The 14,669-nt window shown below is 44.4% G+C and overlaps 1 protein-coding gene across 15 annotated transcripts in view; it reads left to right on the forward strand.

Moving 5' to 3' along the window:
- Positions 1-14,669, forward strand: part of ATP2B3 (ATPase plasma membrane Ca2+ transporting 3) — a 131,201-nt gene that overhangs the window by 83,623 nt on the left and 32,909 nt on the right. For all 15 annotated transcript variants that reach the window (XM_072626758.1, XM_072626757.1, XM_072626763.1 and 12 more), the window contains 3 exons: positions 9,031-9,210; positions 10,539-10,626; positions 13,937-14,043. In XM_072626758.1, coding sequence (XP_072482859.1) covers positions 9,031-9,210; positions 10,539-10,626; positions 13,937-14,043 — 375 coding nt within the window. The remainder of the gene's footprint in view (positions 1-9,030; positions 9,211-10,538; positions 10,627-13,936; positions 14,044-14,669) is intronic.

Consider the following 14,669-nt stretch of genomic DNA (forward strand, 5'->3'; position numbering starts at 1 on the left):
GTGTGTGCATGTGCGTCTGTGCTTGGGCATGCAAAGTTAGCCAGTACTGCTGCCGCCTTTTACAGACATCTCTGCAGATGACTTCCTTGGGGCCCCCTGAGCCTTAAATTCCCCCCCTAATCTCCCAGACTCTCAGAATGTTCAAGCTGGAAGGAACCTTAGGGCTCTTCCAGGCTGAATCTCTCTGATGCTTCAGGAGCCCAAAGTCCAGAGAAGACAGATGACTAGTTCAAGGTCACCCAGCCCCAAAGTAACACAGGCAAAACTAGAAACTCAGGTCTCCTGACTCTCAGGCCAGGGCCCTTACCACTGCACAATGGTGCCTTGGACATCAGAAGAGCTGAAGCCAGCTCAACACAACCAGCATCCCTACTGTGTGCCACATACTTCTTCAGGTAGTGGGGTACAGACAGAAAAATGAGAACCAATTCCTGCCCTTAAAGGGGTTTGCATTTCTTCAGGTTTGGGCTGGGGAGGATATATCATGCATATGTATGTAAATAAATAAGGATCATCTCCAGAGGAAGAAGATGCAAACACTTCCTGCTGGTGGTAGCACAAGAGTTGGGCATTAAAGGAAGCCAAGGATTCTAAGAGACAGAGGTGACACCTCCCTTTGTGGCAGAGGTGGGGGACTATGGGTACAGATAATTTTATACAGTCAGACTCAGTTAATGTTGATATTTAGTTTTGCTATCCTGCTTTCTTATATTCTTTGTTACATCTTGCTGGATGGGAAAAGAGGTGGAAAATTGGAAAATGAAAGTGATGTAAGAAAGAGATATGAAAGATCATTAAAAAGGATGAATTGGATGGAGGCCAAATTGGAGAGGAGAGAGATTCAAAGCAGAAAGACCAACTAGGAAATTGTTACGAGAGTCTAGGAGAGAGGTGATAAAGTGGTAACCAGACAGGTAGGAAAGGAACCAGGAGAGCAGAACACCTGCAGGAGTTAGGCCAGGGGTGGGGAACCTATAGCCTCAAGGCCACATGTGGCCCTCTAGGTCCTTGAGTGCAGCCCTTTGACTGAATCCAAACCTCACAGAACAAATCCCATCTATGCCTTCGAGTGCAGCCCTTTGACTGAATCTAAACTTCACAGAACAAATCCCCTTAATAAAAGGATTTGTTGTGTCAAACTTGGACTCAGTCAAAAGACCGCACCTGAGGACCTAGAAGGTCACAGGTGGCCTCGAGGCTGAAGGTTCCCCACCCCTGGGCTAGAGTATCCAGGACAAGAGGTCAATCAATAGTGTCAGAGAATTCAGAAAGGTCAAGAAGGATGAGGATTGAGAATTTGGCAATTAAGAGGTCATGGACAACTTTGGAGAGAGCAGTTTCAGTTGAATGATGAGGTTGGAAGCCAGATTGTAAAGAGTTTAAAAGAGAGTGAGAAGAGAGAATGTTGAGATCGTGAGTGTAGTTGGCTTTCTCAAGGAGTTTCACCAAGAATGAGAGGAGAGTTATAGAATGATAGCTAGCAAGGATGATGGAATCAAGTGAAGGATTTTTAAGAATGGGGAAGACATGGGTATGTTTGTAGGAAGCAGAGAAAGAGCAAATGAGATGAGACAACATTAGAGAGAAAATGGGGAGTCTGCTGGAAAAGATGGAATAGGATGGGGTGGGATCAAGGATTCATATGAGGGCAGCTAGGTGGCACTACAGTGGATGGAGAGCCAGCCTCGGAGTCAGTAGGATCTCAGTTCAAATATGGCCCCAGATACTTACTGTGTGACCCTGGGCAAATCACTTAACCCCATTGCCGAAAAAGGAAAAAGAATTCCTCTACAGGGGTCAGCCTTGTCAAGGAGAAGCCTTATCATGTGAGACAGAGATAAAGGAAGAGACACTGGGGAAAGATGTATGCGTAATTTGAGATAAGGTGGATAGGAGAAGAGGCAGCTTTTAGCAAAGGAACTCTTTTTTTCTTTGAAGGTCCTCAGTTTGGAGGGAGTAGTAAGAGTGGGGAGGGAGTGTCTTGGGAGGGTTGAGGAGGAATGAAAAGGTTTATAATGTCTACTGTATTAAGGAAGAGAGAAAATAGCTGAAGGAGGGAGAAAAGGTTTGCCTTGCTTCGGGGAAGGCCCAGTTGAGGCTTTATAACATAAATATGTAGTGAACCCAAGCAGCATAGGTTATGTGACTCTGTAGCTTCATTCAGTCCTGTCTGAATAGGCCTGAAGGAGGCAGGTGGAACAAGGAGGAAAAGCATTTAATTGAGGACTTCCCATGTGCCAGACATTGTGCTAATCACTTTACAAATATTATCCCCATAATTTGATTTCCACTAACAACTCTGGGAGGTAGATGCTTTCATTATCCTCATTTTACAGTTGAAGAAACTGAGGCAGTGGGTTTTCTTATGGCTTGTCCAGGGTCCCACAGCTAGTAAATATCTAAGTCTTCCTGACTTCAGACCCAGAGCTCTATTCTCTTGCTGCACTACCAACATGCAAATATCGCATCTGGAAGGTCAAATCTCAGGTTGGGGCATAGAAGTGCTTCATCAAGGCAAGGGACTCTAGTGGTTTCAGAAAAAGAAGGAAAGAAGATGCCCAGGATAGGAGATTCCTATTGTGGAATAGATAGAGTTAGGGGCCAGAGCCAAGGAAAGAGAAAGAAGTTATAATATATAGAAACTTGGATGTTACCCTTCACTAGCACTGTGAGTCATGTGCAGGTCCATGAAAATTAATCAGTAAGATTTATTATGCACTTGTTAGGTGCTAAGCATTGGTCTAAGTGTGGCCAAAAAAGACAAAATTGGAGGGAAAAAATCCCTGCCCTCAAGGAACTTACATTGTAATGTAATTCTAATGTATTCGCATATAAATTTATATAGAATATGTACCAGATGAATACAAAGGTAGCACCTAAGGGGACCAGAAAAGTCCTCTTGAAGATGAGAACTGTAGTCATCTTTTTTGCCCCAAGTGTTTTCCCTTTGCAGGGTCCTCAAACCTCTAAGTCTAGAAGAATGTCGAGGACCCTGGACCTCACCAGAGGAAGTGTGCAGTTGTTTTGACTACAACCCAAAGTTACATGGGGAGTAATCATATTATTCATGTGAAAAAGACTCCAGGGTCTTGGTGGGCCTCCAAGCTTATTATCAGCAAGCATGCCATTTAAGAGTCACCTGAAAGAGCTAGAGATGTTTATTCTAGAGGAAAAAAGAAGTAGGGATTCACATGGTAGCTATGTTCCAGTATTTGAAAGGATTAGAAATTTCCTCTAAAGAGCACAGGATGGATAGAAACCAATGGATAGAAATTTCAAGGGAGCTGATTTCAAACTCATGATAATAAAAAACAATCAGAAGTGTCCAACAATGGAGAACACCGCCTCATGAGGAGCCTATTGAGGAACTTCATGTCACTGTCATATATCCTGTAGAGGGGATTCCCTACAGGATCAGGAAAGCTGAATTCTCTGCCTTCTGAGTTTTCTTCCAACTCAGATTCTGTGGGTGTATGACTCTTAGCTGCCACTTGGTGGCAGCAGAGACTAAGAAGCAATTAACAAGGACTCCTTTGATCACAAGATGGATCCATTCAGTCTACCTTCATTTATTAAGAACCTACTATGTGTCAGATGCTGTGCTAGGCTTTGGGGAGACAGAAAACTGAAATGGGCTCTGTCCTCAAGGACCTTGTATTGTATCAGCAATCTCCTTTGCTGGATCTTCATTCAGATCACTCCCTCTATCCTACTTTACCTCATTTCATCAGTTCCCATGGATTCAATTAGCATCTTCATGCTGATGAATCTCAAATCTCCTTATCCAGCCCTAACCACTCAGTTGATCTCCAGTCTCCATCTCTAAGTGCCTGCTGGACATCTCATGAAAGATGGTGTCTAGGCTTTTTTTTTTTTTGATCATGGCTTTCAGGTAGTCTCATAATTTTAAAATTGTCTTTCCTGGATCTATTTTCCAGGTCAGTTGTTTTTCCAGTGACATATTTCACATTGTCTTCTATTTTTTCATTCTTTTGGTTTTGTTTTGTAATTTCTTAGTTTCTCATAAAGTCATTAGTTTCCATCTGCTCCATCCTAATTTTTAAAGAACTATTTTCTTCAGTGAGCTTTTGAACCTCCGTTTCCATTTGGCTAATTCTGTTTTTTAAATCATTCTTCTCTTCATTGGCTTTTTGGCCCTCTTTTGCCAATTGAGTCAGCCTATTTTTAAAAGGGTTATTTTCTTCGGCATTTTTGGGGGTCTCCTTTAGCAAGCTGTTGACTTACTTTTCATCATTTTCTTGCAACGCTCTCATTTCTCTTCCAGTTTTTCTTCCAGCTCTCTTACTTGATTTTCAAAATCCTTTTTGAACTCTTCCATGGGCTGAGACAATTGTATATTTATTTTGGAGGTTTTGGATGCAGAAGCCTTGACTTTTAAGTCTTTCTCTGATGGTATGCATTGTTCTTCCTCATCCAAAAGGATGGAAGAAAATACCTGCTCACCAAGAAAGTAACCTTCTAGTGTCTTATTTTTTTTCCCTTTTTTGGGGTATTTTCCCAGCCAGTTACTTGACTTTTGAGTCCTTTGTCAAGAGGAGGGTATACTCTGAGGACCTGTAAGTTCTCAGTTCCTCCAAGATGGCACAATCAAGGAGGAGGAGTTTACTCCTCTCCTGGCCTGTGTTCTGGTCTGGGAGCAACCACAGGCACTATTTTTTGCCCAGGATCTGGGAGTAGAATTCCCTCTTTAGAGCCTCCACCAGCTCCACCAGACCAGCCAGAGCTCCTCCTCACCCCAGGGCCCCCAATCAGGGCTGAGATCCAGATCAGCAGCTCAATCACCCCTAGGTCTTTAGGCCAGGGCTCCAACAATGGAAGCTGCACCACCTGGGGCCAGGGCTAGGCTGCTGTGTTCCCTTCTCACCCAGGTGAAAGAGCTTTCTCACTGATCTTTGAAGCTGCCTTTGGTGTTTGTGGGTTGAGGAATCTGGGAATTGCAGCTGCTGCTGGTGGCGCCTTGAAGCCCCCTCCAGTCCTGTCCCTGCCACAGCTCAGCCAAGGCTGGGCTGCACTCTGCTCTGCACCCGATGCAAAAGACCTTTTCTGTCAGCCTTCCAGGCTGCCTTGGCCTGGAAATCTCTTTTACTCTGTCGTTTTGTGGTTTCTGCTGCTCTAGAATTTGTTTAGAGTCATTTTTACAGGTATTTTATGGGCTGTAGGGGGAGAGTTTCTAGAGGTGTGTCCTTCTACTCTGCCATCTTGGCTCTGCCCCCCTGCCTGCTAGATATCTCAAAGTGACTGTCCCATAGGCATATCAAAATCAAAATGTCCAAAACCAAACTCATTATCTTTCTCCCATAGTTTCCCTGTTACTCCTAAAGGTACCATCATCCTTTCAGTCACTCAGGCTCACTCCATAGATATGATGCTCAACTCCTCACTCTCACTTGCCCCCATATCCAATCTACTGCCAAGTCCTGTTGACTTGACCTTCCCCAAATCCCTTGCATAAGCCTCCTTCTCTCCTCTGACACTATCACCACTCTAGGGCAGACCTTCACTACCTCAAAGGTCAGCTAGTACAAGAGCCTTCCAATTGATCTCCCTGCCATAAGTCTCTCCCCATTCCATTTCATCCTACACTTAGTTGTCAGATCAATCTTCCTAATGCCCCATACCACCTCCCTACCAGCCTCCCCATTCTGTTAACTTCAGTGACTCCCTGTCACCTTCAGGATCAAATATAAAATCCTCTTTATCTTTGAAAGCCCTTCTCAGCCTGGCCTCTCCCTACCTTTCCAGTCTTCTTCCACCTTCCTCTCCTAGGTGTACTCTGCGATCCAGTGAGACTAGCTAAACTGCTGTTCTGAAAACAAAGCACTCCATTTCCTGACTCTGGGCATTTTCTCTGGCTGTCCTCTATGCCTCAAATTCCCTCCTTCTTCATCTCCACCCTCTGGCTTCCTTCAAGTCCCAACTAAAATCTGACCTTCTAAGCCCCCTTAGTTCTAATGCTTTCTCTCCATCGATTATCTCCAATTTTAGCTTGTTTGTATATGGTTGTGAGCATGTTGTCTACCCCTATAGACTATGGACTCCTTGAGGGCAGGGATTGTCTTTGACCTCTCTTTGTATACACTATCCTTAGCACAGTGCCTGGCACTGAAGAAGCACATTGTAGGCATTCAAGAAATGTTCGTGGCATGACTGACAGAAACAACACATACGCGTATAAATACATAAAAACATCTACAAAGAGAATGCAATGTAATTGGAATGGGAGGTCACTGGGGATTGGGAGAATCAAACAAGAAGATGTGGCCCTTGAGCTGAGTCTGGGGACCCAGAGAATCTCAGAGGTGCAGGTGATGAGGGCTCTAGCTTTTTTTTAACTTTAATTTTTTAAAAATGTTAATACATGACAATTTGTACACTAACTAAAAATGTAAGATCCTAACCACATGCAAAGATGCACTGTGTATGGATTTCATGAAGCATTCACATGTGCATCTATTTTCTTCACTTACAAACAATGCAGACAAGAGAAGGTGGCAGAAAAATAGTATTATTTTAGGTGTTAATATAATATGATATTGTTGTTAATTTAATAGAAAATTTCTGGGTTTGCATTTTCAGCAGATTACTCTACAAAAGCCATGCAAAAGTTAATTTTGAGCTGTTTTAATGACAAATCCAACAGTAAAACATTGAAATCAGCAGCAGTTTAAAAGCTTCAGACAGAAAAGACTGCCATCACTTTGAACAGCACTTGAAGGCAGGGCCCCTTCCAGAAGACTGCCAAATCCTACCTTGACACTTTAAAATGTTTTTTAAGGTATAAGATCAATTTTCCAGACAAGTGGATCATTCTATTTTTCCAGAGGGTATAATTGCAACTGTTGTTATGTAGAAAGAATTTACTGCATGAGCTCATGAGGCCACTGAAAGGTGGGAGAAGGGGGTGCAAGTTGAAAAGACAATTTTACAATACCAGAACAATTGCATTGCTGGTAAAACTGGTGAGCTACGTTCTCTCTTTCTCTATGCATTTAGTAACTGCTATAACACAAACGAGTACTTTGTTGTGCCATTTTTTGAGTCATGACTGACTTCATGACCTCATTTTGGGGGATTTCTTGGCAAAGTTACTAGAGTAGTTTCCTATTTCCCTCTCCAGCTCATTTTACAGAAGAGGACACTGAGGCAAACAGGGTTAAGTGACTTGTCCGGGGTCACACAGTTAGGAAGTATCTAAGACTGGATTTGAACTTAGGTTTTCCTGAGTCCGGACCAGGCATTCTATCCACTGCCGTGCCACTTAGCTTGACATTTAAGACCTTTCTTCTCTGGCCCCAGCCAACCTCCCTGCCCATGCTATATACAAGCACACATTCTCTCCTTCCTGCTCAGGTTTCTTACATCCCTGAAATATATCAGGCCCTTTCCCATCTCTCTATCTTCCAGTCTGACCACCACACCCTCTTGTCCTTCAGGGCTCAGCTTGCCCTCGGGAAATTCTCCCTGCTTATCCCAATCCCCATTGTCTTCCCCCAAAAACACACACCTTCTATAGGCCTCATTGCCTATCTTCGCAGCTTATTAAATTCTTACTCTGTTGCATCTTGCCACCCCTACTGGATTGTGAAAGTCTCAAGGGCAGATACTATCTGAAAACTGAAAACAAAGACCTCAGACCTCAATCCTGTATGTTCTAAGTGGTTCTTGGCATTCCACCCTGTGAGAATTGCTGTTCCTTATCCCAGATGAGGGAAGTTGAGGCTGAGCACATGGAAGGAGGGAAGGTGGTGCTTGGGTTTGGACCAGCATAGATCCGCCAGCCTCAGAAGATAGACAAGAAATACAGCATTTTACCTTGAAAAAGACCTGAAGGTTGCTTGTGTAAGTGGGCATGGAAAAGGCTGCAGCTTGGGATTTATTGTAAAGTGGGGCAGTTTTCTGAATTTCATGGATGAAATCTCCCATAAGCAAATGCAAAATTCTCTTTATGCTCACGTTGTCCCTTAGTATAGCGATTGTGTTGTAACAAATACGAATTGTCAAAATGAGTAATGTCATAGACCTTACTGCCCCGTGTACAGCAAGGCGATGGACTAGGGTCACAACAATTCAATCAGGGAAGCACAAAAACCCCCTCCCAGGTAGAAGGATCATAGATCTGGAGGAGAAAGGGACCTTCAAAGCCACCGAGTCCTGACTCCCCTTGTTTTACAGAGGAGGAAACTGAGGGCCAGACAGGGAAAGAGATTTACCCAAAGTCACACAAATAGCAAGCAGCAGAGCCTGAATTTCCTATCATAGCATATATCATGAATAGATGCTATCTGATCACATGTATAGGACAGAAAGGAACCGTAATACCATCTACCCCAATCTTCACATTTTACAGATGAGGAAACTGAGCCCCAGAGAGAAGGGACTTGCTCAAGATCACATAGATAATCAATGCCAGAAGCAGGATTTGAATGCAGGTCCCCTCACTCCAAATCCGACACGATCAAGAATCTTTTCCACAACAGATTTGCAAAGTGGGCAATCTGCCCCTTCTAGGAGTCAGCCCCTTTTACTCTGGTACAGCTCTCGTTGCTCCAAATTCCATCCTATCCTCAAGGGCCAAAGAGAACAAGTCTTGTCCCCTTTCTGTGTAAGCACATGTTAAATACTGGACATTAACAGCTGTATTGCACCTATATGGCTAAAGCTCCTGCATCAGCCCAGCCCCCAGCCGCTATACATCTTCTCCCATGTGAAATACATCTTCAATCAATTTGGAGTCTGTGACACTTACTAGTTGTATGACCTTGGGCATACCTCAATTTCCTTCTTGGTAAGATGAGGAATTGGACTAGCTGGCCTCTGAGGTCCCTGCCAGCTGCATGGGCCTCAGTTTCCTCCTCTATAAAATGAGATCCCTCTCAGCTCTACACTGAGGATCTCATGATCTTCCGTGAAACTCATAGCTAACAGGGAAATGATGTGTATATAAGGTCCCTTAGATGTGGGGAGGCGAGGCAGAAGGAGATGGAGTTTACATTTTTTTGTTTCCTGTAGGTTCCTGAAGCCATCCGCAAGTGTCAGCGTGCCGGCATCACAGTGCGCATGGTGACTGGAGATAACATCAATACTGCCCGCGCCATTGCAGCGAAGTGCGGTATCATCCAACCTGGGGAAGACTTCCTGTGCCTTGAAGGAAAGGAATTCAACCGCCGCATTCGCAATGAGAAGGGAGAGGTAGGTCTTGGAATTCCTTCTTTGAGGACTGGTTGAACCTGGGGTTGCATTGGGTATGGCCAGGAGATGTCTGCTCCTTCCTGGCCTCCACACATGCACACACATGTACGTGCACACAAACATACACTCGTGCATACACACATATGCACACGTGTGTACACACTTTGTACACATACAAGCATGAGACACTCTTTTCGCCCCCAAATATATCCTGTTGACAGGATTCATTCAAAGCTTTCAAAAATTCAGTGCAATTGAAAGATTACAACATCTAACTTTTGATGAGTTAAAAAAATTGAAAAGAGCAACCTTTATTGCCTTTATAAACTATAAATTAATAGGAATAAAGATGGGAGCTGATATTCAATTCTATATTCATGGAAGGGAAGTGATTTGTCCCAGGTCACACAGCCAGTTTGTGTCAGAGGAAGGATTTGAACTCAGGACTGCCTAGTCTCTGACCACTAGGCTTTTCTGCCCATCAATGCTAAGATTAATTGAAAAGTTAGTATGGAAGTTAATGTTGAATAATAAAAGCTCATTTTTGATGCTTTTACTGCATTAAAAAATGTGGCCATCTTCTTATGGATTTTGTTTTTGAACATGCTTTTTGTAAATATACCCAAAGTGAAGGCCGCTTGGTACTGCCATCCTGAAGGCAAAATCAGAGGTTCCCAACTTGCCTACCCCACAAGGTAGCTTGTCAAAGGGGCCTTGGATCAATAACCATACTTTGTATAAATAACCATATTAGCCTATTGAGAATGATTTGGTTTTTCTTCCATGCATATGAATGAAAAGCAGTGTGACTTAGCAGACCTGACCTCTGACCTACCCAGCTGTGGGACCTTGGGGAAGTCATTTGACCTCTCGATGCTCTGAGCAGCTCTCTCAGACTCAGGAATGGTGTCAACCTTCATGAGAAGGGACTTCCCCCACCCAGGAGGGAACTCTGTACCAATGAAATCACAATCCCTGTGCCCTAGCCCATATACATATGCCTAGCAAACTCCCGAAACTATTTCCTCCCCGCAGAGAGCGAAGAGATATGGGGACTGGCAAGGCTGGGGGCCCTGGCTCACATGAAGATAAGCGGGTTTCAGGGATCTCCTGACAGCTGACCAGACTAGAGCTGGGGTGGGGGTGGGAGGGTCAGGGGATGTTCTGAACGCATGTAGCCACATGTCCTTCCCCCAAGGCCCTGGAGAGAGCCAACAGATGGGCCTTTGTGGCCTTGTGTCTCTTTATCCCCCAGCCTTGCCATCCAGTGTTTGCTCTTTCTCCTGGTCCCCTCGGCCTCAGCCTTGACTGTTTTTTGTGCTCCCCAGATCGAACAAGATCGCCTAGATAAAGTCTGGCCCAAGCTGAGGGTCCTAGCCCGGTCTTCTCCCACTGACAAACATACTCTGGTGAAAGGTAAGGCCCAAAACCCTCCCCCAACTGGTTCTCTGCAGTCACCTCCTCCACTGTACTGATCTTCTCTGTCCTCTTCCCTACTCCCCCACCTTCCATGGTGTGTCCTCATCAATTTTCTGAAGCTTGGTTTTTTTTTTAATCTCTCCCGTCATCCTCTACTCTGGATTGCATCCAATGTGGCACCACCACATCTAGGAGAAGCTAAGCCAATCTGGGACCTGGATTGAGAACACTACAGCCCGCCCACACACAAAGTCCCTTCTCCTCTAAGCCTCCACCTTGGGAAATCTACAGCAGGGCAATGTCTTTTAGCTTTGGGGAGGCTAATTTGATGCAGATCAAAGAGCAGAGGGTTATGGGAGAGAAAAAGATGGAAATGAGACAGGATACTTAATAAGAACAGCAATAGCCTATCTCTCACTTGTGTACAATGTGGAAAGAAGAGCCAGAGTCAGAGCACCCAGCTTCAAATCTCAGCTTTGCCACTTGCTCCCTGTGTGACCTTGAACAAGTCATTTCCTGTCACTGGGCTTCAGTTTTCCCATCTGAGGTCTTGGATGAGATCCTTTCCAGCCCTGACATTTTATGATCCTTAAATTTAAAGAGCCACCCCCAGCAATTCATGTGCTGCCTTAAGGTTCTTTTTGTGGTATGAACCCTGCTCACAATAAGGCTACTTCAGTTATAGGTCAATGAAAATGGTGCCATTTTTCTCATTCCAATTCCCTGAAATCTATCTACAGATCCCTGGTAGGGAGGGTGATTCCATAGACCCCAGGCTAAGAACCTTTACTATCTAGGAAAGGTAGTGTGGTTTTACTATCCAGCAAGAAGATGTAATTGCAGATGTTGTCCACTGGGTGGCAATATGCTCAAACTACAAACCAAGTAGTCTTCCCAGAATCTCTAGCACGCATGGGCCCAAAGCCTCCCCTCCTGCCAAAGCTGGAATCTGAATGGTTGGTCAAATAAATATAACCATTATGACCTGTCTCTGGATTTAACAGACTGAAAGATGATGGAATATCAGTCAAAATATTAAAATATGAAAGTTATAGTCTACGCACAACTCAGACCTCCCTCCCCACCTCTGGACTTTTCTCTCTCCACATGAACAGCATTCCCCCACCCCATACACAGGACAAAGGCAATTAGCCAACTAGGGTCAGGTAGCTGGGGGTTTTAGTTTGGTTTGGTTTGGTTTACATTATGAAAATTCAGGACAAAAGTTTTCAGTGCCTCCATATAGACTTAAAACTGCTTCCCATGTGGTTTCCCTGCTTTTCCTTTGGGACTGAGAGAGGGACAGTTTGGAAGCATTGATACCTCATGAGTTAGAGGAAGGATTGTGTTTGTGACCCCCTACTTTGTGGTTGGTTGTAACCGAAAGCAAGGGAAGACAGAGGGAACACAACAGAGGTCGATTGGTCTCCCTCCCTACCCCTTCACACCAGCAGATAAGGTCAACAAAAGCTGTTATTTCTGTCTACCTGTCCAGTTGAGACTTGACCCTCCTGGTCCCTGATGTCTTGATCTTAAAACCTGGCTCATCTGTAGCTGCCATATTGGGCTGGGTCCTCTCCACAACATTGGCTTTGGGCCTTTTCCATAGCAAATAATTGTATGTATGTATATATGTTTGTATATGTATATATTGTTTATGTATGTATATTGTGTGTATGTATCTGTATGTACATGTGTGTCTATATGTGTGTGCGTGTATAGTTATATATAATATATATATTTTAAGGTTTGCAAGTCACTGTGCATATATTATCTCATTTGGTCCTCACAGCAATCTTGGGAAGTAGGAGCTATTATAATCCCCATTCTTCAGATGAGGAAACTGAGACACAAAGGTTAAGTGACTTGGCCAAGGTCAGGCAGCTAGAAAGGATCATAGGTAGATTTTCCTGACTCCACGGCTAGCACTCTATCCACTGAGCTGCGTACATCAGGCATTTCTTGATTCCCTTAGTAAGAGACTACGTCTGTCCCCAAGAACCAGCCCTGTTAAGTTCAGAGAGGTTTATCACCAGATCACCTTCAAGAGGATGGATATTTTAATCATAGTAGATTTTGAAGACTGTCTCCTAAATGATAATGAACTTGGGGTCTACAAGGAGATAGGACAGGGATTCTTAACTTGAAGTCTGTGAACTTAGTTTTTAAATATATATCTATGTTGATAACCTCATTTCAATATAATGGGTTTCCTAGTAATCCTATAGCATTTGATTTTCTGCATTTTAAACCATGATTCTGAGAAGATTTTACAATGACACAAAGATTCAGAATCTGAAGTCTGGAAAGTGCCCCCATATGCCCTAAATTTCCAGGTTACTGGAGAATTGAAATGTACAAGTGAAATATACGATAGAAGACTCAAAGAGCCATAAATGCATTGTCCCTATCCAGCAGGCTCTTATTCTAAGCAGGCTCTTATTCAACACATGTGACTCCAGAACTGGAAAAAGGAGCCTGAGGAATTTTCATAACCATCTCTCATTAGGACGTTTGCATAATGAGTCATCAGATTTGTTCTTTGTCACCTGGGAAGGTAGAAAGGTCAGCCTGGGCTTGAGGGAGTGGAGACAGAAAGGGAGATAGCCAAGTGCAGGTTAATGACCAAGGAGGAGAGGCCTAAGGGTAGCAGTACACACAGTGCAAAGTACTGTATCCAGCCTCTGCCCCTTGCTGCCTGTGTGATCCTGGGCAAGTCCCTTCCCCTCCCTGGGCCTCAGTTTCCCCCTCAGTCAAATAAGAGGGTTGGACTACCTGGCCTCCGAGGCCCCTTCCAGCTCTCGGTCTATATTCCTAAGTAAGGCCCCACTATTGTGGGGAGAGGGAGGGCACTAAGGAGATGAGTCAGCTTACAGGCTGAATATTGTGTAAAAGTGAATTATAACTCATTCATTTCTTTTGGCTAGAAGAGGCTTGCCTAGTTACTTAAAGGGCCCTGAAGTCCACAGGCCGCCGCCTCAAAGATAAAGAAACTGAGACCCAGAGACAAGAAACGACTGGCCCGACATAGGAAAGCTAGTAAGCAGCAGAGTCAAGACTAGGGATGGGGAAGCCGTGGTTTTGAGGCCACATGTGGCCCTCTAAGTCCTCAAGGGAGGCCCTTTGACTGAATTCAGGACCTGTAGCCTCGAGGCAGCAGGAATCTCCTAAGTCCCCATCCAGGGCTTTCCCAGCCATGCCTTATAATTCTCCAGTAGATTGAAACATCAGGAAAGTTTGACCAGTAATGGTTCAAAAGTTACAGGTAGCTTTGTTTCAATTCAGGGTCTTCTCTTATGTGTTACAGGGATTATCGACAGTACTATTGGGGAACAGCGTCAAGTGGTGGCTGTGACTGGTGATGGGACCAATGATGGGCCTGCCCTGAAGAAAGCAGATGTTGGCTTTGCCATGGTAAACTTATCTCCTCAGGCTTCCTCCCTGCCCCCTTGCTCATGGCCCCTCCAGTCCCATAGAGGTATCCTTTGGGATGGTGAGACCCCCATCTTGGGAAGCTCCAGCTACACTGATTTTACACACACACACACACACACACACACACCATACTGTGCACAGCCAAAGCTCACACACTTCTTCCTGGTGGGGGGAAGGTTGATCAGACTTGGGGAAGGGCCATGTTTAAAGTGGCCAAGCATGGTAACTTTCTAATATCCAACTATGACTAAGAGACAGAACTCAAGGAGTACTAGAGCTGGATGCCTCAGTGAACTAGTTAAGAATCATTGACCATTGGCACATGAAACCCTTCTGCCAAAGCTGGACCTGGCACTCTCCCTGAAGCAGCTACATGTTGCCTTTGTCCTTGCTCTGTTTCCTAGAGACCATGCAAAAGGAAACCAAGTCAGTGGCTCAAATTCATTCCAAATTGGTCAAGTCTAGATGAATAAAGATTTCCACCTCTCCTGACTCTTCTGCTTGCTTCTTGCAGAAACAGTCATGGAAGGCAACATTGTTCAGTCATTTTTCAGTCATGCCTGACTCTCTGTCACCTTATTTAGAGTTTTCTTGGCAGAGATATT

This window comes from Notamacropus eugenii, chromosome X (genome assembly GCF_028372415.1).
Source record: "Notamacropus eugenii isolate mMacEug1 chromosome X, mMacEug1.pri_v2, whole genome shotgun sequence".
Classification (NCBI taxonomy): Eukaryota; Metazoa; Chordata; class Mammalia; order Diprotodontia; family Macropodidae; genus Notamacropus; species Notamacropus eugenii.